General features: G+C 28.3%; 1 protein-coding gene across 2 annotated transcripts; it reads left to right on the top strand.

The window, feature by feature from the left end:
• Positions 1–29: 29 nt before the first annotated feature.
• Positions 30–23633, top strand: LOC107163097 (solute carrier family 53 member 1-like). 2 transcript variants are annotated; one of them, XM_015510337.2, is made up of 10 exons: positions 30–245; positions 375–528; positions 7615–7877; positions 9377–9644; positions 10246–10616; positions 11304–11451; positions 11958–12164; positions 12739–12908; positions 17402–17535; positions 19841–23633. In XM_015510337.2, the coding sequence occupies exons 1-10, from the start codon at positions 177–179 to the stop codon at positions 20127–20129; spliced, it is 2073 nt and encodes a 690-aa protein (XP_015365823.1). In that variant the 5' UTR covers positions 30–176; the 3' UTR covers positions 20130–23633. The 2 variants fall into 2 exon arrangements, with proteins under 2 accessions (XP_015365823.1, XP_089079946.1); XM_089223820.1 differs by lacking the exon at positions 11958–12164.
• Positions 23634–25595: the final 1962 nt, after the last annotated feature.

Here is a 25595-nt window from a genome sequence, read left to right as displayed (position 1 = left end):
CGATCATTTATCAACATTCCCATTTGCGACAACTCGTATCGATTGGAGTTACCAAGTTGCAAACGGCGGGCAATTCAATTGGCTTTGCAATCGCTCAGGAAATACATAATTTCGTGTGTTCCGGTCCAACGCGATATTAGTCAGACCGTCGGATCACGAGAGGAAAAGCGAAAAATATGAAATTCGCCGAGCATTTGGCAGCGCACATCACTCCCGAGTGGAGAAAACAATACATCAGTTATGAAGTAGGTCAAAATATTATAATAATATTACACAAGCATTAAATATACTGTATTATGAAGCATAACGGTATTCATTTTTAAAATATTGTTTGGAATTTGGTTATGTGTGTCTAATCTGTTGCTTTTTTACAGGAAATGAAAGAAATGTTATACGCTGCCATCGAACAGGTGCCAGCGCCCGATCAAGTGGACCCCGATTCGCTTTCACGATATTATGCCAAATTTGACGAAAAGTTTTTCAGTTTTTGCGACAAAGAACTCGCTAAAATCAACACGTTCTATTCAGGTTCTGAACATCATTTATGATTTTGTTTGACACCTTCCTCTGTGTGTGTTCACCCCCATAATAAAGTTCACCCGATTTTCATCGTTTGAAAGCTGCTGCTATCTCATCAATTCATAGAATTGTATCACTTGTGCATGTTACGGTTGCATGAAAATTAGAATAGTGTGTGAAGGTGTACTGGTTTAACAGTACTTAGAACACTTCCAACTACACAATATAGTTCTCTACTCTTACAAAGCGTCACGAGTACATTTATGTTTTATATACTCTTAAAGTTTTAACCTAACATTGTTTAGTCTAGTACTGATTTACTATATGCACATTATGATTCATTGTTTTTATATTTTAAAATATCAAATTCTATATTATCCCTAGTGATCAACTGGATTGTTTTTTTTTTTTTTTATAAAATCAACAATACCTATTCATCATTAAATTATAATTTGACTATTCAATTAGATATATAGAACATAGGTATTCTTAAATCTGAATAATTTTTACCATCAACTGACATATAAGTATATCTCGGTATTTAAGTTATAATTGATTATAACAGTTGGTATAATATAAAAATATACATATTCACGATTTCTAGTTGTAACTTAAAAGTATATTATGTTTGATTTATTAAGTTCCTAAAAGTAAATATTAAAAGTTAATGGATTTGATGTTTTATTTTTAAATATTTGTATAGCAAAATTATTCATTTGTTTAACACTAGTTCATGAATTTATAAATTTCCTATCCACAAAAAGTCTGATTGCAAATATAGTATATTTAATCAGTTTTAATATAAGTACCTACGCCTTCATTGTTTTTTCTTATTTCTTATTTAATTGCTCTTTGCAAATTAATCATGCATTAAAATGTTTTTAATATCAAACTGATCGAAGCATATCCATAAAAACTTTTCATCTATCACTGTAATTTACACTTACTGCAAAGTGCTTTACATTCAAATCAATCCTATATCTTATAACCATTAAGACCCCGAATTAAAAACAAAAATCAGTATATGTATAAACCTCAGATCAAAAATTTTAATTTAATTTTTACAATGTGAACGCTATTTCATGTTCGAGGGTATTATCATAAGAGGCAATCAAAAACTTTAAAAATCATATTTAATATTTCTTATAACCTTTAATAAATACATTAATTATTTGTTCATATTATGTATTGATAGTTGTTGATACAAGAGGTAACACATGAACAAGACAGAAAAAAATTACATTTAATACTATATTCATAAAATATTGCAAAAACAGTAAACCAAACACATTGGTACAACAAATTAGTAGGTATAAAATAATATCCTTTATGATTTCAATGTTTTTAAATATTTAATTGCTGACTTCAAATTTAAGAAATAACAAAAAAGTTGTCTAGTCTCATACCAAATACTGCAAAACTGTGCTTAAAAAACCCCATTTTGTGACTGAAAAAAATGGTTAAATGTACTAAGGAGTAAGAACAGAAAACATGAAATCACATTGTTTGACAGTAAGTGTTTTTCCACATTTTATTTTTATTAGTTTTAGACTTTTAGTCAGTTAGAGTTGAAAATAAATCAATAATTTCTTAAATGATGTAAGTGTTGAATAAAGCACTAGACTATCACATCCTTAATAATTTTTGTAATAGCTTGTGTTTACTTTTTTTTGTCTTGGAGCATTGTTTTAATGGTGTCTTACTTAGTAAGAGACACAAATAATGTTATAATATTATCCTCTCAACTTGTTATAATGTTATATTTACTTACTGCTTAGTATGAGACATATGTAATCAATTGTTAAAAGTTTCTGATGTTTTAAATTATACAACGCACACAATTTTAATGTTAAGATTGAATGCTGATTATTTATAAATAAACAGTATGTATATGGTATACCTAATATCAACCTATATAAACCTACAACTTGTGCACATGTGATGCAACTATAGCTGATGCCTGAGACTTAATGTTTATAAGTTACGTTTTGTAAAATAAAATTGCATTTTTATTATCAAGGATTGCAAATGGAACATCGAAAGCTTAAATTACATTTACACTTGCAAAGTGTAATTAGACATTTTGTAAAAACAATATGGAATATTTTCCACCTTGGCTGGAATTGATTGTCCTCATACTAATTTTTATATTAAAGATTTAATAATAATTAGAAGATATACTCACCTGTTAAAAAAATTAGTTGTAGGACGTAGGTACTCATAGCTATTTAATTTGATACATTCTAATAGAATGTAGAAGGACTTATGTTGAAATATTTAAATATTTAAATAGGTGGTAGATAGGTAAGTAAGTACTAATTTCAGTATTTTAATGGCATATTATACATAATAATATACCTATATATTAATATTTAATACCATATTATAATGGCACTGATATGATAGTTACTATTAGAATGAACTAAATATGTATTAAAACATTTTTATTCTACCGAGTTTTGGGCATCTGCTTATACAACATATCTACTTATCATGTTATTATAATATGATAAATAATTACAATGATCAAAGCTTTAGATTTGGGTAGATATCAAATTTTCTTAGATTATGAGTGGAGCGATGCTGGTTTATTGGTTTTAGACGAATTTTTAGCTGTTTATTGGCATTTAATTGTAAACATGCTGGGCTACCTATACCAGTTGTGCCTTGTGCTCTATTAATTAAAATATATCGAAAATATAATATCAAAAATTTTTTTATTGTCATTTTAAATTTTAGCATTTTCAAATATTAGTTCAACCGTTATACTTATAATAGATAAATAAATTATAATTAAGCATTATGTACCTAGTAGGTAGGTATTTAAATTTAACACATAAATTACAGTGACTTACCTACTCAGTGACTAGATAAACTCAAAACCTACAGTACAGTAGAGCCATTCCTCTGATTTTTATTCATTCTTATTTTTTATTAAAAAAAATACTTTTCATTTAAAATTTTAGGTAAATTTACTAAACTGAAAGCTTAAAAATTCAATGACTAAGTTATTTACCTATATCGGATTAAACGTATAGGTACCTTGATACCTGGCACTTTATTAATTTAGAAATCACTTACCTATAATTGATTTATAAAACATAATGTGCGTACTCTGTACATTATAATTTATATTTATGGATAATCAAAAAAATATATGCCTCTGACTATGTCTGACCCTTACATAGTTCATATATTATATACATATACAATGTACCTAACTACCTAAGTTACTTATAATTTATAAAGTTAAGAGTTATTCTGAGTTTTGATAAGTGTACCTATAACCATAACCTATACATCATATAATATAAACTGTATTATAATGTAGACTTGTGGATATGAAAATACATTGTTAATGGGTACCTACATTATTTGTACAATTTAATCGCTATAAATTAAATACTAACGTACTCATCAATGTATTATTATTTATGATTAAAGTGGAATTGTTCTATAGCGGATGATGAAAATTCAGTGTATCATAAAAATTGTCTTTGTCAAACGTGAATTAAACTTAATCAGTTCTTTTTCCATCAAATTTAATTGTATGATTATTGTATATTAAAGCATATACATAATTTTTTTTAATAGTACCTATAATAACTTATAACTTTGTTACGTAATGCATTTACTAATAAATGCGCGTATTTATGATTTACATAACTAATATTTTTAAGATAGGTAGTAGGTACTTGAATATTGAGGAATAAATGACCTGAAAATTCAAAAATGGTGCAGAGTTATGGGGTAGGTTCATTTAAATTCTTGTTGATTTAAATGTGATTAAGAAAAGTCGTAATATGGAATATTTTTAAAATACTTAATGTATTAGCAAGGTTAACATCGGTTATAATTTATAGGTTATAGGACTTTAGGTACCTTTATATGTAAGTAGATAATAATATAATATGATAGTCATGTAAATATAGCGTAACTTTGTACCAAGTGAATTACCTAAAAGTATTTGAAATAATTAAAGATTTTAATATAATTTTCGAATTGGCGTACGATATTATACAATACATAGATCTCAAGATTTCGTCATATTATTTTTTAAAAAAATTACATAAATTGAACATTTATTTTTTAATATTATAAAATTATACGTATATGCCATATGGTATATAGTATAATAATATCTATTTAGTATGGAATAATTAGTTTTCTTTTATTTGAATGATATTATATAGTAAAATAAATGATCAGCTGTGCAATTATTGTTAACTGTTGTTTAGTGAGGTACATTAATTAAATGAATGGATTTCAAATTTCAATTACTATTATCTATAAATAGTATATTAGTGTGATCAAAAAAGTACTTATGGAAGACTTAATAAAATAACGCATACCTATAGTGTAGGTATGGGTCATAGCTACTTACTTATGTAATTATCTTTCAACTTTCAGTATTATTAATTGGAAATAAATAAATAAATAGGAGTGGTGTTTTATATGATTCATTATTTGAGTTAAAATTGTTTTTTTTTTTTTGTTAATTATAGTAAGTTGTTTATGCAAATGTAGAATCTATGACGTGGATATAAATACATAATATATAAGCGAATTTCCGTAGTATTATACAACATAATAATATATAGACATATAGTTAATCATAACACACTAAATATTTAAATGCTATTTCAACATCTAAAATTATCCTTTATTGTTTAATATGTATATAACTATAACTATATATATAATTATTCACAAGGAATGGTTTTAATGCCAGCTTTTGCTGTACCACTGGCATGATATAATTTAAAATTGTTTCTTTCTTGAGTCCGATTTGTTGGCAAACTAACTTATTTAATCAGTCGGCCGTGCTCAAGTATAATATAAATATACAGAGTGTACTACGAAAATCTGATATAGGCTAGTATATACCATGTAGATATATGGATCATATGTTATACCCTGTATATAAGTATTATATATGTATACTAACAAAAATATTTTAATTAAAACGATCATCTCTACCTATATCAATGAAAATACCATAATAAATATAACGACTAAAATATGTTATGTTATAATAACATATAATTCCAAAATGCAAACCTCTGCCAACAAGTATGAAAGCACTTAATACACATATATTATTATGGTTATCCACGGAACATGACTACTTTTAGCGAATTTCTTCATTAAAGAATTAAGAACGACGATCACAAAAATCTATTTTGAATCCATAATTTTGTGAGCAGTGGCATGGAGATGTAGGTATACCTACTGCATGTCTGCATCGTCCTATATCCTTTAAAAAAAAAATAACAGACTACTCGCAGAACGACAACAATAATCATATGTACGAAACAAATTATTTTTGTTTATAAGAATTGAGTTTAGAATATTATATTCTAAAGAACTACGTTATGTTGTTTGAATATCAGTTAATAATATAATTTATTAACATTTAAATACTTGATATAGGTAATAATTTGTTTTATGTTGGCAGTGCACTTAACATTTTGCACAAACATAATAGTATATGGATTCTGTTCAAAATTCAAAATTTCAAATTCGAAATTAGGCCGAACTTAGTGAATTGCTACCACTGATAACTTGCATTTATCCATTATTGATGGATACAGTAACAAATTGTCTGGAAAAAATATTTGGTAGTAGGTACTATAGTTTATACGATATCAAAATGACTGAAAAGTTATTAAATACTTTTTAGCTTATAACCATTGATTATAGAATATAATTATATTCTATAACAAATGTTATAACTAATTAATTTTGACAGATTTATGTTAATGTTTACCATTGTTTACTGATAACCGTATCTAGGTACTCAAAATTTTCGATAATGGACAAAATATAGGTCTAAACTACCTATTGTTTTGTAAATTATGATTGTATTTCTTAATATTAAATATAAATAATATATTTATATTTTTTAATGAGATTTAAACATTAAATTATAATAATAATTAATATTATTAATTATTATACAAAGACAATTGTAGTGCTTAAACTATGTATAGAACTGGAAAATTCGTTCAGCTGTATAGTGTGTGAGTGTACGAAGTACTAAGTAGGTAGGTCACAATAATTGCTAAATTTTAATTCTTTGCAATTTAAACTCTTGTAAACAATGAGGCTAAAATTATTGTTAGGGAAACCTTTGGTATAAATATTAAAAATGTAATGAATTCTTAATAACAAAATAGTTCATGCAATTTTACAAACTTCGTCAATAATCGAATAAAAACTAAAAAAAATTGAACATTTAAAGTATCTATAAATAGCTTAAAAAGTTTTAAAAATTTTTAAAATTTTTATCATTTATTGAAATACATCTTTAAATATTTGTTGAAATTTCCAATTATTATAATATGTTATATTGTTGTATATTATCGTTTTAATACATTTCTACAAAAGATATTTTCGTACATAGTTAAAGATAGGAGCACTTTTCTATATACCTACAATCTACATACTAAAAAGTGTATTTATAGGTACAAAAAAATAAAAACAAATTACTCACCAATGCATTCATCGCTCCACCGAGAATCTAAAATCATCAGTTTACACTCCCTTGGCTATAAAATTTCCAAAATTCACCTGAACTGGATTTAATTACAATCATTTTATTGAAACATCACGGTGACACGGTACTTTTTTATGTAATCATAATATAATATACTAAATTAATTAGGAGCCAGGAAAAAACGATCAATTTATAAATTATGTTTATATTTTTGATTGAACGTCTCGTATAATAACCTATATAGTAATAATATAAACACGTATTCTAACTGTAATGTGCCTTGTAAGTTGCAGGTAATGTAACAGGCTAGTATATAGAAGGGGAGGGGGTGGTGGTGAGGGGATCAAATCTTTGAAATTTTAAAGTAGCTACTATATTAGTATCAAATCCAGTTGTGTATAAAGTGTCCGGGTGGGGAGGTTGAACTCTTAACCACCCCTAAATGCACCACTGAATCCAAACTAATTTTAACTCTACCTCCTCCCGCACCCCCCCCCCCCCAAAAAAAAAAAAAATGAATTGATTCTAAATATGTGCATGTACTTAACTACGTCTACTGTCTACTATAACATAGTATTGTATTCGATATGTTGTAGAAAAATTGGCTGAAGCGACTAGAAAATTTGCCAATCTCCAGAGCGACCTTAGAGAGGCTCAAGATGACAAAATCAAACCTAAAGATGCCAGCGGTAATCTTAAGCCGGTAAAACGAAAAATTCTCCGAAAAAACACCACAACGCGTAAGACCCAAGAACTAAAGTTAGCTTTCAGCGAATTCTATTTGAGTTTGATCCTACTGCAGAACTACCAAAATTTAAACTACACCGGCTTTCGGAAGATTATGAAAAAACATGACAAGGTATCTGCAGAGCTACCTACATATTATTTTTTAATATGTACCTACAATGCACTTAAACCAATTGACAATCTACGTTTTGATTATGAATTTTGTTTTACACATATAGGTATTATTTATATATTAATTAGAGGTTTGTACCTATAGGTAGGTAAGTAGGTACATACCAACTGCGTTACCAATATATTAATCAATTTCGATCACCGCGAGCGTTTTGTACTCGTTGTGAAAAATTTGATGACTAGTTGAATCCTATTTTACGTTTTACGAACTGCGTGATGGTACGACGATAAATATCAAATAATATACCTACCATTTAATTTTTTCGTGTCTTTAAAATAAAATATATTATCGGTTTTTAAAAAATCATTACTAAACATTCTAAACATTATTTTCGCACAACACTTAAGTAGGTACGTCTTATACTCTTATATACACTTAAGAACTGTTCTTGCTTTATACACTGTTATTATTCAAGCTGTATTTTGTTTAATTATTTCTGTAAAATTAAATGATTAAATGTACCGATTAAATAACTATCTTCGGTTTAATACATAGCATTACAGTGATGACCTGCTACGATGTTCGCTATATTATTATTATACCACATACGTGGATAAATGGATAAATGGTGGATCGCGGTGTATAATATTATGAAAAAGAACCTTAAATATATAATGTTTGATGCGTTTAATATGCAAATGGTTACTTTGGCACACTACGAATCCCCGAATTTATATATTTTTATTTTTATCTTATTTGTATATGTTAATTTATAGGTAATAGTATAATACTAATATCTAATTATAATTGTATAACAAATAAAATATGAGTCGTGTTTTTACGGCGCGAACAACTTATTTTTCGAGTAAATATAATATATTTAATAATAATTATATATTATTATATTACTGTTATATGATACAAAGTCGACAAGCCTTATTATTCTTAAATAGTTATATATATATTACTATGTTAGGCAACCCATGGTTGGCCCATTAAACTCGTAGTGTGCCATTTCAGCACATATCGACGCGTACTGCTCTTTGGTATCATTACATTTTTTTAAACTTCATAGCTCGCTCTTATAATGGCTACTATAGTATACTGTATACAGTTGTAATACGCGTTACCTATGTCGAAAAAGAACATTAATAATGGGTATAATTGCTTAGTAGGGTGAAACAAATTAATTTTCTTCTAGATTTAATATTTAAAATAAAAGTGGTTGGTAAACGATAAACCCGATTAGTTCAAATATCCATTTGGATCGTTGTAATGCATAATATTAAAAAAAAATATGCATGTACATTTTAGGAATTTTTCCTAGATAATAGATATATTTGTATTTAAAGAAAAATAGTCCTAATATATTTACTTATATATCTATACAACCAATTTAAAATTTAAACGTATTTTATTTTATTACATAAACGGGATGTTTTCTGCATTCTGTTAACTTTTACCTATATTAATATATGTATGTGTGGCGTTCGTTTAAGTTACTGGGTTCGGAAGGCGGTTCCGGTGGTCGGTGGAGATCGGAAGTAGTGGAAAATGCACATTTCTACTGTAACAAAGACATCGACCGGCTGATTAGCGAGACCGAGGCCACTGTCACGCAGGGTCTCGAAGGAGGAGACCGCCAGAGGGCCATGAAGAGACTGCGTGTACCACCGCTCGGCGAACAGCAATCGCCTTGGATCACGTTCAAGGTCGGCCTGTTTTCCGGTGCTTTTGTCGTTATGTTGCTGGCGGTCATCATCACTGGTGAGCATATTTTCAAAAACTGCTGTACTTGTCTACAAATACGAGTATGAATAAATAAAACGTCGTGAAAATGAATAACATCATACGCGGGTAACTACCGTATACATATTTATACTAGCTGATCCTGCACGACGTTGCTCGTGACACATTAAATACCCACTGATTTACCCTTTCTTAAACTCCAAGATTAAATGTAAGCTACACATATTTTTAACTCTGCAATCACTTGGGTGGTTGTGATCCAATTTAAAATACAGGTCTAAGATTATATCAAGTTTTATTAAATATTTCATATTTTGTAGCTTATATAGTAACCTTATACAGAAAAAAGAACAATACCCAGTATTATATTTTATCAATCATATAATACGACTATATCATTGTTGTATGCTGTTGTTTATAACTATATATAAATTGTACAATAAAACATAACCGAAATCCGTGGGCGAGAGTAAATTCATTCCCTGTAGGACTTGTGTCCGGTCGAGTATTATATTACATGAGTACCTATATAAGTGTCTATTGCAGTATCATCTGATCGGCTGCTCAGCTGGAAAATAATTTTCAGGCTCCATATAATGATATTTTCGTGGATTCGTAGGCATTGCTCACAGCAACGAGAACACGGACTGGCGGGTCATGGTCAGACTGTACCGGGGCCCGCTGCTGTTAGTTATATTCCTATTCCTGATGGGCATCAACGTTTACTGTTGGCGTTCGTCGGGTGTCAACCACGTGCTCATCTTCGAGCTGGACCCTAGGAACCATCTCACCGAGCAGCACATCATGGAGTTGGCCACCGTCTTCGGACTGGTGTGGGCCGGCTCGGCGCTGATATTCCTGTACAGCGAGGCGTTGCATATTCCACCTTACATAAACCCACTGATCCTGGCCGTGCTTATGATTGCGTTTTTGTTCAATCCCACCAAGACGTTGCGGCACGACGCCCGGTTCTGGGTGCTGCGCGTGGCGGTAAGCTACTTTCTTATGTTGTATGTACATGTATTAGTGTGGAGGAGGGGGTGTGTTATTTTCTTTTTTCTTTTCAAGTTGCCCTCTTTCTCTTAAAAAAAAAAATAAATGGTTTGTTCACTTTAAAGCAAGAGTATAATAGAAACGAATTCAGATCAATTTATTGCCTAGGTACTGATTGCCTACCCGTGTCATAAAAAGTTCGGGAAGTTATAAGGCATGGTTTTCACGAAATCGTTACATTTTTAAAACACATTCATCAAAACTTGAGAACCCACTCACCCATTGGGCAATGATAAATTAAACCTGGAGGCTGGAATTTTAAAATGAATAATATTTGGAAATTTCATTCCATCCAATTAGAAAAATTATTGTTAATTTTAATAATTCATTTTGGTAATCATCCCATGGATAAAATATATTAATAATATATATATTATTTGGAAAATTCTAAAAGTCGATATTTTTGAAATATAATAATAATATCGTCATATACATTTATTAAAGCCATCATAATCCACTTAAACTCACTGAGCACTCGCACTTCTTACAAACAATCTCAACACGTCCCCAAATGTCACATTGTACACTTAAATAATCGCTATACATGTTATCGCTTCGCCCAAAGACGACGGGGTTTTAAAAAAAACTTCGTGCTATACACTCACGTGTTTTCTCATGTCGCAGGTACGCATACTATTCGCTCCCTTCTTCTATGTGGGTTTCGCGGACTTTTGGCTGGCCGACCAACTCACTAGTCTGGTGCCCGCGTTGCTGGACTTTCAGTACCTCGTGTGCTTCTATTTGACCAACGACAAGTGGATGTCTAATAAAAGTAACGGACTTTACCCATACATATTACACATGTTTATAATAATATTATTTACGTTCTTATTAGAAACTGAAAACATAATATATCATAATATAGTATATATAACAATATATTACAATAATAAGGTTAACTTATAATATTAATTATGTATTATGTAGAGTATTATAGACTATAGAGTGTGGTGTCAGGTAAACATGTCCAAGTGAATAAACATTAATTATTTTCATTGAAAGAGATTATAATGTATAATAGTATGTTTAGAATGATAGAAATGATGCGAAACACTGGTTACACACTTTTTCATTGTAATTTCGTACATTTTGTTGATCTTAAAAAATTATGAACAATCAAAAAATACCTATAGATATTCTACGTGCGCGTTGTAATTTATGTGGACATATTTACCCGAATCTGCAGAATAACTATATGTACATCATATATTTTATAATATATCAAACAATTTAAAACTTAATAACACACCTTTGTCTCGGTTTTTTTATTATGTATAGCAATCGATATAGACGGTAGTAAGTGCGTGGAACGCGTGTGGCTTTTGCGACCATTTGTCGCATGTTTGCCTGCGTGGTTCCGATTTATGCAGTGCCTGAGACGGTACCGAGACTCACGAGAAGCGTTCCCTCACTTGGCAAACGCCGCCAAATACGCAACTACCTTCTTCGTGATAACGTTCTCATTTCTAAATCTTCAATACGCAAGTAAGACATACTTCCATATCCACTCGCATACATCACTTACTGACTGTAATATATTTGTATTTTATGTAGGTACATTTTTTTATACGTTAAATCTTTTTCGATAAGATTGAAATTGAAAATTTTTATTTTTAACCTTAATGCTTTCAAAAGTTATAATTTTAGTAATATAATGTGTATTTTAAAATTCTCCACCAAAATGTCGAAACAGTTTCATATAATTTGAAAAAAGAATTACTATCATAGATCTTCCACATTAAGTTGTGGACATTTGTACTGAATGTTTTTGTGGGCAAAAAATAAAACTTTCAACTATAAATACAACTCACTCATTACAAGCTAATGATATGATGGGCGTCCCACACACAATATTCTTTAGATCGATAATCGATGGTTAATTGTATTGTATGGTTTAAGAAAAAACAAAATTTAAATTTGCCAATTTGTTATAATTATTATACTAAGATATACCGTCTCACTCCAAGCTGTATTATTATAACATAAATAATATACAATTAATTGGAATTTAAATGCATTATTAACCGTCGTTGGTTATTTTTTTTTTTTATTCATAAAGAGGATAACCCTGAAGAAGATCCGAGTGTGTATTTCTACCTGTGGATATCAGCATCTATATTCAGTTCGCTGTATTCTTATATATGGGATTTAAAAATGGACTGGGGACTTTTCGACCGGAACGCCGGCGAAAACAGATTCCTTCGCGAAGAAATCGTGTATTCGTCGACGGTAAGTTGTATTAAACTAGTAGTATTATTATGAATTATGATGCTCACAGACCTAACAGATTTAATTCACTATTTGTGAGAATACGAGTTTGAATAGGTCTTGATTTTTGATAATTTGATGTCGAACCTAACCGAAGAATTTGTTTATCATATTCGTTCGTAAACTATGTATTTGTTTATCGTATAGTATAGGTGGATGATAGGTAAGTGCAATAAAAAAAAAAAGCGGGTAAGTCGTGGATGTCGCTCTGTTGTACAGTAGGTTGCAAGTGGGTTACTGTTATGGATGGAATTAAATTTGAATCCAATGATTATATTTAGGGCTAGGATTTATATGCATTTGCATGTTTTTTTCCTTAAGTCCAAATCGATCGTTTGTCAAATTTGTCCACGATTTTGCTTACTCTCGTTTAAATAAAATCAATTTTTTTTTGCATATTTTTGCATATTTTGAACACAATGCATATAATTGCATATTTATAGATTTTAAGGTTTTTTATTTTTTTTTAAATTTTTTAAATGGCGTTTATTTCATAATACCGATAGTTTTTGGTTTATCCGTCGAATTGTAAATATATAGTATAAATATTACCCATCTAATCTTATCTTATCTACGACCGATAGGATTACCTACACATTATTTAATGCACCTATTATGGCCATCAGGAGTGAAGTACGAAGAAGTTTTACTTTTTGTTTCTGACGCCGCGCCATATATGGTTAAATCAGCGAATTCCTTGACTATGTTATACCCTAATTTAATTCATTTAACATGTTTGGCACATGGGATTCATAGAATTAGCGAATGTTTACGAAATGAATATTCTACTGTTGATAAATTAATAGCGACAATTAAAAAAGTATTTTTGAAAGCTCCCAGCCGAATTATCAAACTACGTGAACTATTCCCAAATTTACCTTTACCACCTCAACCAATTATCACTAGATGGGGTACATGGTTAAATGCAGTAGAATACTATTCAAATAATTTTGATTCAATAAAATCTGTAATATCAAATTTAGACGACGAAGCAGAATCAATTAAAAAATCAAAAGAATTGTTTGAAGACAAACATTTACAAAATGATTTGGCATATTTAAAAAGTAATTTTTGTTTTCTCAGCCAAGCTATTACTAACCTAGAAAAAAGTACACTATCCCTTGACGAAGGTTTAAACACTATTTTAAATGTGAAAGATAAACTGAATAAATGTAACGGGAGAGTAGCAGAATTGGTAAAAATTAAAATGGATTTTATACTAAAAAAAAATAAGGGATTTAAAACACTATTAAAAATTCATAGAATTATAAACGGTGAATATGAAAATGAAGAAGAAGATATTGATATTAATCTAACTCCAGGGAAAATCGCGTCATTCAAATATGCACCAATAACCTCGTGTGATGTGGAAAGGAGTTTTAGTCAGTATAAATCTATTCTACGTTCAAATCGCCGGTCGTTCATATTTGAAAATTTGAAACAACATATCATAGTAGCGTGTAATAATATAAACTAATATTTAATGTAATTATATAAACTTATATTTAATGTAATAATAATAAATTATGAATTATGATAAAAATACATATCTAGAAATAATAAAAATTTGTTTTTGCATATTTTTGCATATTTTGGTAAATCAAATGCATATTTTACAATTTGTTATTGCATATAAATCCTAGCCCTAATTATATTATATCATTGTACACGAAAAACGATTCTGAGCGGAGACGGTTTATCTGTCTAGGATATATTATAGATTATTTAAAATTTGCAAATCTTACGATTTAAAAAGAAAATTTTTTATGAATTTCTATCTAAGATGATTTGAAGATTGCCGTAATTTTTACGTATTTAGTCAAAATTTAAACTTTAAATGCTTATAAAAAAAATCATACATATGTATTTTTAATATTTATCCACTGTTATTCTTACAATGTGTTAGAAGCCTTGAATTAATTTTTTTCAAGCTTTTCTACCCCACAAATAAAATTTTATTGACATTAATAGAAAAAAAAAACTAAAAAAGTTGAAAAATTAAAATGTCAGAGTAAACAGCTCAAAACAAATCAAAATATTTTGAAAATTTTAACAAATATATAAAATGCCTATATAACATTCAGTGAAAATTTCAAGTATCTGCGGTCATTTTTTTTAGAGTTACACCAAAATAAGAAAATCGCTAAATGAGAATTCTAGTGAAAATCAAATGTTGTAAAAATTTAAATTTCAAACGCTCATAAAACTTAATTTGACTTTATGGTGGACATTTTTTTTGTGATAAAGATTGAAAAACTTGTAAGGAATCTTGTATTACATTTTCAAATGTTAGATTTAAAAAGAAAATTTTTTTTGAATTTCTAGCTTAAAATATTTTGCGAATTTTTGTGATTTTTACGTATTTTATCAAAATTCAAACTTTGAATGCTTAATAAAAAATTAGTTGTGACTATGAATTTATTTTATTTTTCAACTCCTATTGTAAAAATATGTTAGGAGCCTTGTATTAAATTTTCAAGATTTTCTTCCCAACATATACATTTTTACTAATAATTATCGAAAATTGAATATGCCTATTAATAGTTCAACTTAAGTCGAAATTTTTTGAAAATTGCATGGCAAATAGAATATACTTATATAAACATTCAGTGAAAATTTCATGTATCTATGGTCATTTGTTTTTAAAGTTACATCAAAAAACAAAATACATTTTGTCGAAAACTGATTGTGCGTAAAATTTCCCATTCTTCCCATAATCTTTAGTTTGTTTATCCCGATTATTTAGAAAAATATTAAAAATTTTTTACTTTTGACCCCTTGAAGTATCAATTAGATTCATTTTCTGATCAGACAAGGTACTGGAGTCGAAAATCTAAGCACTTTTACTGCCCCAAAACGTGATGACAGACACACAAAAAAAAAATAAATAAATAGAAAAACACACATCATGGTAAAATCAATACATTCCTCGCTCCGCTCTGCAGAATCTAAAATGTTAGCCATGTTGTGGTAATTTTTTTTAAATGTAAAAACATCTTAACGCTTTTCTGGTGAAACGGGTTATATAATATTGTATAAAAATATGCCATATTTCTATCATACAGTCAAGTCGTGATAACTCGATTGTTTAAGTGTTTTGTTTATAAATTGTATTTGAAGTATAATATAACTCGAAACATTTTTATGTCGAATTAACGCTTAATCTCCTCAATATTTGAGTTATCGAGACTTGACTATAGTGATATAATCTGCAACCAATGACAGCCATATTTTTAAACAAACAAAAAAATATTCGATTTTCGTGAGCCAAAACGAAATTCAGGCGTAACCCACCGGTATATAGGAGCTTAAAAAATTAGTTAAAATCACCATTTGAGTCTCAAAAAGCTATACTGATATAAATTATAATGAAATCGGTCAAGTAGTTTCCGAGATTAGCTGTTAGAAAATTTCGTTCGTTGTGGTAATGAGGTTTTGTTTGTTTGCACAAAATTCCTACAGTCATACATTTTCTGGGAGAAGAATTGTATATAGATGTTTACACAATAACGGAAATATATATCGTTGTAATTCAATTGAGTATTGGCCAATATTTCATGTTTAACTGTTCAAGTGTATAAATAGTTTAACAAAACCTTAGCCTTATATTATGATATATAGAATCTGGAATAAATACCATAGGCATTGACATTTTACATGTTTGCAAATAGAAATATATATTTTTCTTCGTAATATCTGTCGTGTTTAATTGCACCTAAGGCGTTCCGCAAATCACGTCATATATGTGTGCGTTAAGAACGTATGTATGTAATGCGTGTTACTCAGTGTTTGTACACATTAAGTGTAATGTATAGAGGTACCTGCAATGTTCGTATTAATGAGTACCTCTGCCTTTTAGTTGTACAATATAGAACGTTATTAACCGATAATGATCATAATTCAAAACAAATTATGGTTTTACGAAATTGTTGAAAAATTCCGTTTTAACTTAATAAATACAACGCGCTAAACGATTTCAATTTCCAATACAACTATAAGTTTTGAACAAAACGTATACCTAAATAACGTCTATTACATGCGCAGACCAGTGCCTTATTGACGTTCCGTGGAATTCTCGAGGGTAAGAGGGATAATAAAATAATAAATTGTATTATAATTGTATTCTAGTGGCTTAAAGTTTCATAATAATAGGTACTATGTGATTTAGTTGATTTATCCTTCAAATATTCTTTGCCGTTTTATTGTCTCAGTGCCCTCTTCATTGATATTTATAGTATATTATATGCATTCATGTTTTTGATTATTGATAGAATAATTCTTAGTTAAAAATTGGATTGAAAATTTAATTATTATCATGTCAAAATTCTGGTCACGCATGATGTTACGTTATCATACATTAGTCTTAACGCTTAAGAAATATTTAAATTTTACAATGTAATATTATAATATTGCTAATAATATTATGAATTATATAAAATATGTTATACTTTTAGGCATTTTACTACATCGCAATCGTCGAAGATTTTGTCTTACGTTTTGGTTGGGCGCTGTCAATGTCTCTAACCGAAATGGGCTATGTTCATGGTGACTTAATGGTATCCATTTTGTCGCCTCTCGAAGTAATGAGGTTAGTTTACCATGTTGTGTCATATATAAATAATAGCATATTCAATGTTGGTTAAAATTGAATATTATTTGAATAATAATTAGCTAATGTATTCTGAAACAATTTAAAGACCATTATACGTAATTCAACGGTAAACCCGATTTTGATTATGCATTCGCATATCTCAAGTTCCGAATAGTAATCTATTAGGTAACTTAAAACGTGATTAATCATTGAAGTACCCATCGCATAATTTATTTAATTACATGTAACTCATCTACTTACAACGTATAGAATATAGAGTATCAGGATGAGTATTTAATGGCAATTGAATGAATTTTGAAATTATTAAAATCAAATTGATTTGCTTATACATAACGCAGAAGTTCAATGTGTCGCACTAAGTTTTAATACTGTTGTGATATCATGCATATTATTTTAAATCAATAATAAAATCAATCAATGGATATACTAAAATGTATTTATTAAATTCCCAAGGTAAAATGTATTGTGTTCGTACACTTTTTCATTAATTTCTATTTAAAACACTTAATATTAATAATTAATAAAATTATACAATATATCATACAAGTGTTTCGGCCTTGAACATTCGCATTGTGTATTTTTACTCATAATGAATAATTGCCTTTTAAAGTCCAAAATCAAAAGATAAGTATTCAGTTTCACTTTATGTTCCGAAATAATTGATATTTTTTTATTATATTATCTTTATAACTATATTTACTATCTTGCATTGAAAAAAAATATATAAGAGTAAGCACTTACTACTGAGATTACAAGGTAAAAAAAAAAATAGTTAATTAATAAATAAAGATAATTGAATGCAAGAAAAAAATAGGGATATTCATTTTTAGGATCTTAAATCATAGACAGATATATAATAATGTTATAAACCTTTTTGTATTTAGTTATTGTAGTATTGTTATTTGTAATATTATATTATTAGTTAAATATTTGAATGCATACTCTTCATTTGTAGTACAGACGAAAAAAAGAAAACCATTAACACGGACAATTATTTTCGATAGTAAAACATTTAATCGGTCAATAAATTATAATTAAATCTAATCCGTGAAATTAATTGAGTGCATTCAAATTTCCCATATTGTTTCGATATTCTCTAGTAGATTTTAATATCGTTATTGTACTTTTTTGAACTGTATATTATTTAATAAACACGATCATAAGACAAACAGTTTACTTGTTTCATTTCCTAAACGTATTTTAACAAAATAATTATAATTAAAGTAGTTTATTAATTTTTTTTATTATCTAACACGTAATTATTAATATATCAGTGTGTATTTATTTAGAGTGTCCAGATAGACATTTAAAAAGGTTTAAAATGTAATCATATTATATTTATAGAACATTTAATTGATTAAATTAAACGAATTTTAATTTATTTAGTTCTAAAATCTTCTTTTTTCGATACGTTAAACCATTTTGAGTATAGCTATAGGTAATAATATGCAATATTTATGTTTAATTTGTTTTCATATACCTATACTAGGTAAGAACACTGTTAGCCAATATATTATACCTTACTCGTTAAGGAATTGAATTAGCCACTTATTTCGAATAAAATGTTTTTTACATTTTTAAGTGTCTGCAGAGCAATGAAAAATAAAAATTATGACGAATTTGTAAAAATTAAATTACTGTTAATAATAGATTTCCTACTCATTATTTTTAAGAATTTGTATGGTCATCGTAGTTATAGTAATAATTACATTTTCAACTGTTTTCATCAAAACTACGATTTATTATATTTTAGGAAACTATTGGAGTTATTTTATATTTATCAATATGTCTATATATTTATTAATTTATTAATTTATATTTTATCATTTCATTACAAACGTTGCGGTTTGCAGGGGGGCATTGTGATCATGTTATTCGTAATTGTGTGGGTTTAGTACATATAATGGGAATAATTTTCCTAAACAAAATATCAAAGAATTGATGCATAAAAAGACATTGATTGCGCCTAATCGCGCCTGTGTGGCTGCACAAATTACCAATGTCGATAAAAAAAAATTTCAAAACCACAATAATATATAATTGGCATTTACTATACACGCATGCAATATTATAGTGGACACCTACCGAACGGATGGTTTGTAAAAAAAACATGAATAATAAAAAAGGTTTAATATATTAAAATATCGTAGCTTTTTTATACCAATAACTATCATAATGATTAATCATGTTCGTATATTATGGATCAATTCTTAACTTATTTACTTTACATTATTTTGTATAATATTTTTATACTTCTATTATGTGTTATATGCACCCGCAGAAGATTCGTTTGGAATTTCTTCCGGCTGGAGAACGAACATCTGAACAACTGCGGCCGGTTCCGGGCTGTCAGGGATATTTCTGTGGCACCCATCGACAGCTCGGATCAGACTCACATCCTGCGACTGATGGACGAACCGCTGACACCACACGATCTGAACAGGAACCGGAGGAACAAGATGACCGGCGGTGGTGGCATCGGCAAGAAAATACCGAACCTCACGTTCCAGCCCAGCCGGTCGGTAGACGAACAGGCGTCGCTCATCTTGGCCAGCTTGGGCACACGCTGATCTACTGCACGAACCGCTGACGCGGTTTAGGGCCACCCTCTTGAAAAAAATTTAGAAACAAATTATAATTCGTGTACCATGTACCTATACTATCAACTTTGATGTTATATTGCCTCCGACCCCGATGATCTGCGAGAGGACAGACTTCTCGAGGCTCCGGTACCCTCTTATATAGGTATAATAAGTCGTTTATTAAAAAGGTGCATCTGGTCTCCTCTCCTCTCCCACTGGGTGACAAACTAAGTGTAAATTTTATCGATTTTTTTCTCACGCACCCTTTATGAACTTCATTTTGATGTATTCCTAGCACTATTCATAATATTATTGTACTTTAAGTCACAGATTTACTGAGAAAATAAGATCCATCTCAGCTAGTATATAACTCTCCCTTTTTATGTGATAAGTTATTTTTCATTTTTTTGCCCACCTATTTTATTATTATATATTTCGTTACAATGTTGAAGATTTTTTTATTATCAGATATTATTCCCTTTTAAAGCGCTAATAATTTGAAATATATAAAAAAAAAATCTAATCGTCGTCATACTATTATGCAATATGGATTGTTATCTTGTAATTTGTTTTAAAATTATGATAACTATATTTTAAAATCACGTCCATACCTTGCACTGTTACATTACAAAGGATTATATTATTGAAAAGCTAAAACATTGATTTAATTTTTTTTATTAAATAGAAATAACTAAGGAACATATTAAATAACTTAAAATGAGATTAGAAATTATAAATCCATATAATCAAAAAACAAGCATTTTTATTTTTAACATAAATGTTTCATAGTATTTGCCCTATTTAAAATCCATAGATACGTTTGTTATTTCTATATACATTTTTTATTCTTAATTATAAAAATTAAAAAAAATTTCTTTTTAATTTCGTTATTGCATAAAAAACCAAATTGAGTCTAGAAATTTGTTTTAAACCGAAATATTTTCAATAAAATGTATTATATTTATATTTGTTGAAAACATAGTGAGAGGTTATAAAAAACCAATGAGGAGTACACATTTGCATTATTAATGGCTTAGTAGGTATAGATATTTATATTGTGATGATAAAAACAATACAATTTTATTAAAAAATTGAAAATGTATTAGATAAATATAAATAAAAAATAACAATAATTAAAAATCAAAACTAATGAAACATGTCCTTCCAATAGGTTTAATGTATGTAGATATTAAATATGTATATAGGTATTAAATAATAAAAAGTTGGTGTTAAATAACAGTATAATTCAAATTTTTTATAATAGGTACTGTTATTGTATGATTTAATCGTGCATATAAAATTGTAAGAAATAATTTTAAACTATATATTTAGCAGTATAAAATATATACATTAATAAAAGAGTTTTGACTATAATTTAGTACTATATGCATATTATATGTGTAGCTATTGTAATACGCACTAAAAATTAGTTTTGGTCATTAATTTTGCATTGTACTCATAAAACCATATTGGAACATCGCAATAAATAATTTCTCAGTTTTACCAATAATTTAGTTAAGACAAATATTTCTTTAAACTTTTTAGTATAGTGTTGTTCGTTTTTAAAAACATACGATTGGATTAAAATATTTTTCGTACTTCAAGACTCTCAATAGTTAATGATTATAAACATGACACTTATGATCATATTATAACTATTTTTTATGTTATTAAGTAACAATATAAGAATGTCAATTTTCTATTTTATCTTATTAACCTAGGAATGACTTATTAAAATCTTAATTTAAAAAAAAAACTTATAATGTACTGAACGATTCGCCAAGCATGATTTTTCACTTTTTTCTTCAATAATTCACCTATTAAAAATCTAATTTTTAGTAATTTCATATATACTTAAAGAACATATTTTTCCTAAAATGGGCAGACGAGAAATGAAAAAAAAATTTGGGATTCTAATCTAACTGTCTGGTGGTATTTCTACTATCGACTGCTTTAGAGGTTTCAGCTTACGGAGAGCTTATTTTGTAAGGTTTTTACTAAATTTTCTTACTTCTTTTTTTAAACTCTATTCACACATATATCTTTGTCTCGACGACGCCAATACTGACATGCATGTGATTAAGCTATTTCCGTGGGTAATGGTAATTAAATAAACGACACACTAAAATATATCTATTATCCCGGAGTATGTAACATGGTAATGAAATAATATGTTAAATACATAATATAATTATCTAGTAGTATAGGTATCGGTACGTCTGAAAAGTAAAAACATTTCTCCCATTTAAGAAAACATTTAGACGATTAATATGTCTTATAGGTGTAGAGTGGAGGAGAACTCTTAATTTCATACTTTGCATGAGACCATTATATATGGGTAAAACTATTATTCAAATTTCAAGTTTTTGGCTGCATCATGGCAAGAACATGATAAAATTTGCTGTATTTTTTTTTACCGCCCACACAAGATATAATAATATTAAAACATTAGTTTGGTTCGACACAGGACACTTCTTGAAAATAATACAAATAATCTCCAAAAATTGAAATCATCGTTGTTAAGTATATGATTTAAAAATTTTAAAAAAGAAGAATTTAAATAAATTCATTATTAAATGAAAAAAAATGAAATTGAGCATACTTGGTGAATCACTCTGTATATATGTATATTTCGGCCAATTATAATGTCTACCTTGAAATAATCCTTATAAAATGTAAAAGTTTAATAGTTAGGCATCATTGAAATACGATTTATTATTTAGTTATTACTATTTACTATTATAGTATAATTTATCTATTATTACTATATATTATAACTATTACAAGGTATTGTTAAGTAATAAAATATTTTAAAATTCTGTAAGCCAAATTTTACGGTTTTTATTTTTGTCATTGGATATAGTAATTTTATGTTATTTTGTTTATTCTTTTTATTATTATATTTATAGGCATGTGGACATGCGTTAAGTATTATTTTAAACAATATAATGTATTATAACTTATTAATTATTATATTCTATACTTATATTATTAATCGTTTTTAGTTTAATTTTATTTCAGTTGAATATAGTTATCATCCAATACACCTATGCGTTTAGTGTTTACTCAGATCAAAAAGAATGAAAGAAACGTAATGAACATAAATAATATATATGTTTAGCATTACAAGAGTAAATAAAAATATTTAATATCGTATTATTTAATTTTCAACGTAATATCATACCATCAATGTGATCACGTAATTAATGATCATCTACATAATTATTAGTTAATTTATTTGCACGATATTAGTATTATCTATGTTATTACTTATATAATTATTATAATATGTGTTTCGTGTTGTCAAAAAACCATAATTTTATTTTTAACATGTTTGGAAACTAGGATAGGTGTAAATTGTGTTGTAATCTGAAATGAAGAGTTGAATATCAAGTGAATTTAACGATTTCGATTTGTTTGCAAAAATGTAATAAATTAATAATATAAATCTTATAAGTGGAATAAAAAAAGAAGAAGGAATTTCTACAAAAATATTGTTTATATTATCTTCATCATTATTGTCTGTTTACATAACCATTGTCAGTCACTAAATAATAAATCTACACACCACACGCGCACAAAGTTTTGATATAAAATCAAAAATCTGTATATCTATTACGATTAACAGTGTTGTAAAAGTCATCAGACTGTTTTAAAATGTTTAAATCTTTGGTAAAGAATTTTTTTCAATTGTATATAGAAACATCGAGTTTGAAGTAAATTTCATTTTCTCATATCACATACTGATATATATACTTTATTCTCTTATAAGGATGTAATGTCAGTTACAATAAGGATATGAGCGTACGACATAAATAAAAATAATACTATGCATGATCCGGAAATTTGAGGAGAGTAGCTACTCAGCAGTAACACTCGATAAATTTGTAAGGCAATTTTATAATACATACAAACATTGTGAGTTAATTTTTAATTTTTTTATCAGTTATTTAGTCGAGCCAAAACGTGACACTAGCAGTTCTCAAGTCTTCCCAGCGGGTTTCCAGGAATGTTTACTGAGTGCAATGGTAAGTGCATTCTCTAGGTAGATACCTGTCATATCAGAGGAATATCGTCGTCGGTGTACCTCACCGCTTTGTGAACTAATTCGACCGAAATGGGCAATCCGCCTGCGGTGGATTGGACACCAAAATATTGGTATATTTTTAAATGTGGTTATATAACACTTTAATCGTTTTCATCATCTCGAAGAATAATTTCTGAAATGCTTATAAAAATCGATCAAGTAGGTAAAAATACTTTAAACAAAACTTAAGTACCTATGCATTAAGAATTGATGCCATTATTGTTCTGTGTATAAATTGTACAAAAGCCACTTTTAGTTCTGTAATAAATGACAATCCTATAAAATAATAACCAAACAAATAAATTATTAGACTTTTGTGAGCTAAATCTAAAATGTATAAATAGCTAAACACCCTGTACGAGTAGGTAAGTAGTATAACCCTGTGGGTTAAAAAAAATAGAAAAAACGGAAAACTGTATAAACACACTCCTATATTAGTCTCTAGGAATATGTGTAGACTTTAATTTTATGTCAATTGATTCAGTAGATTCTGATATTACCAGCTACAAACAAATATTTTTACACACTAAAGAAGAAAGATCTATGTATATACATATATAAATCTAATTTTTCTTCGGAAGTGGTTCCCAAACTGTCCAAACTTTTTTCGCTTTATCCTTTTTTGGACCAAATATAGAGCCACGGTGCACCGCTGTGAATATCATAAAATACAGGACAAAAAAATACTCATTAATAACGAATTTTCGAAAAAAAATCATATTTTATTATCAGCCGTAGAACGCGGCGCACAATTTGGGAACTGCTGTTCTACGAAATTGACACTCGATAGTGAAAACTGCAGTTTACTTTTAACACATTATTTTCACTGCAGACTTCACTATTCTGTGTATATAATTAGTAATGATAATATTATTTTGAATTAGGTACATATACATTTTTGAATATTATATATTTGAATATTTCTGTTACGTTTGCACATAGTCTAGAAAAGTGTAAGAGTCGTAAATACGCTCGCAGTTGAGTGATTCCAATAAAAAAATAATGCAGTCTCACGTTTTTTTTCCTGTCATAATTATTATGATTGTAGTTTTTTTTTTAAGTAACATTCGCTTATAATAAATGTCTTGTTTTCAAAAAAATTCACACTCATCACTGCAATGATTATTATTCCCTCATCCGCCTCGCCCGATTCCGTCGAAAATCGTTAGGTATGCGCTTAATGTCCGGCGCATGAAATATTTTGTTGACGTCCTTACAATATCACGAGACTTGTCATACGCAACGGGTGTAGGTAGGTACGAGTTATAATATAGTACGACTGCTGATAAAAAATATTTAAGAAAATAATACTCAATTACACCCGCCATACATAATATTATGTCATATTATATGGGTATATGCATATA

Source organism: Diuraphis noxia, unplaced genomic scaffold (genome assembly GCF_037042655.1).
Source record: "Diuraphis noxia isolate RWA-SAM2 unplaced genomic scaffold, SU_Dnox_SAM2 contig0003, whole genome shotgun sequence".
Taxonomy (NCBI): Eukaryota; Metazoa; Arthropoda; class Insecta; order Hemiptera; family Aphididae; genus Diuraphis; species Diuraphis noxia.
The sequence above is the reverse complement of the archived record's forward strand: the minus strand, read 5'-3'. Positions and strand labels throughout refer to the sequence as shown.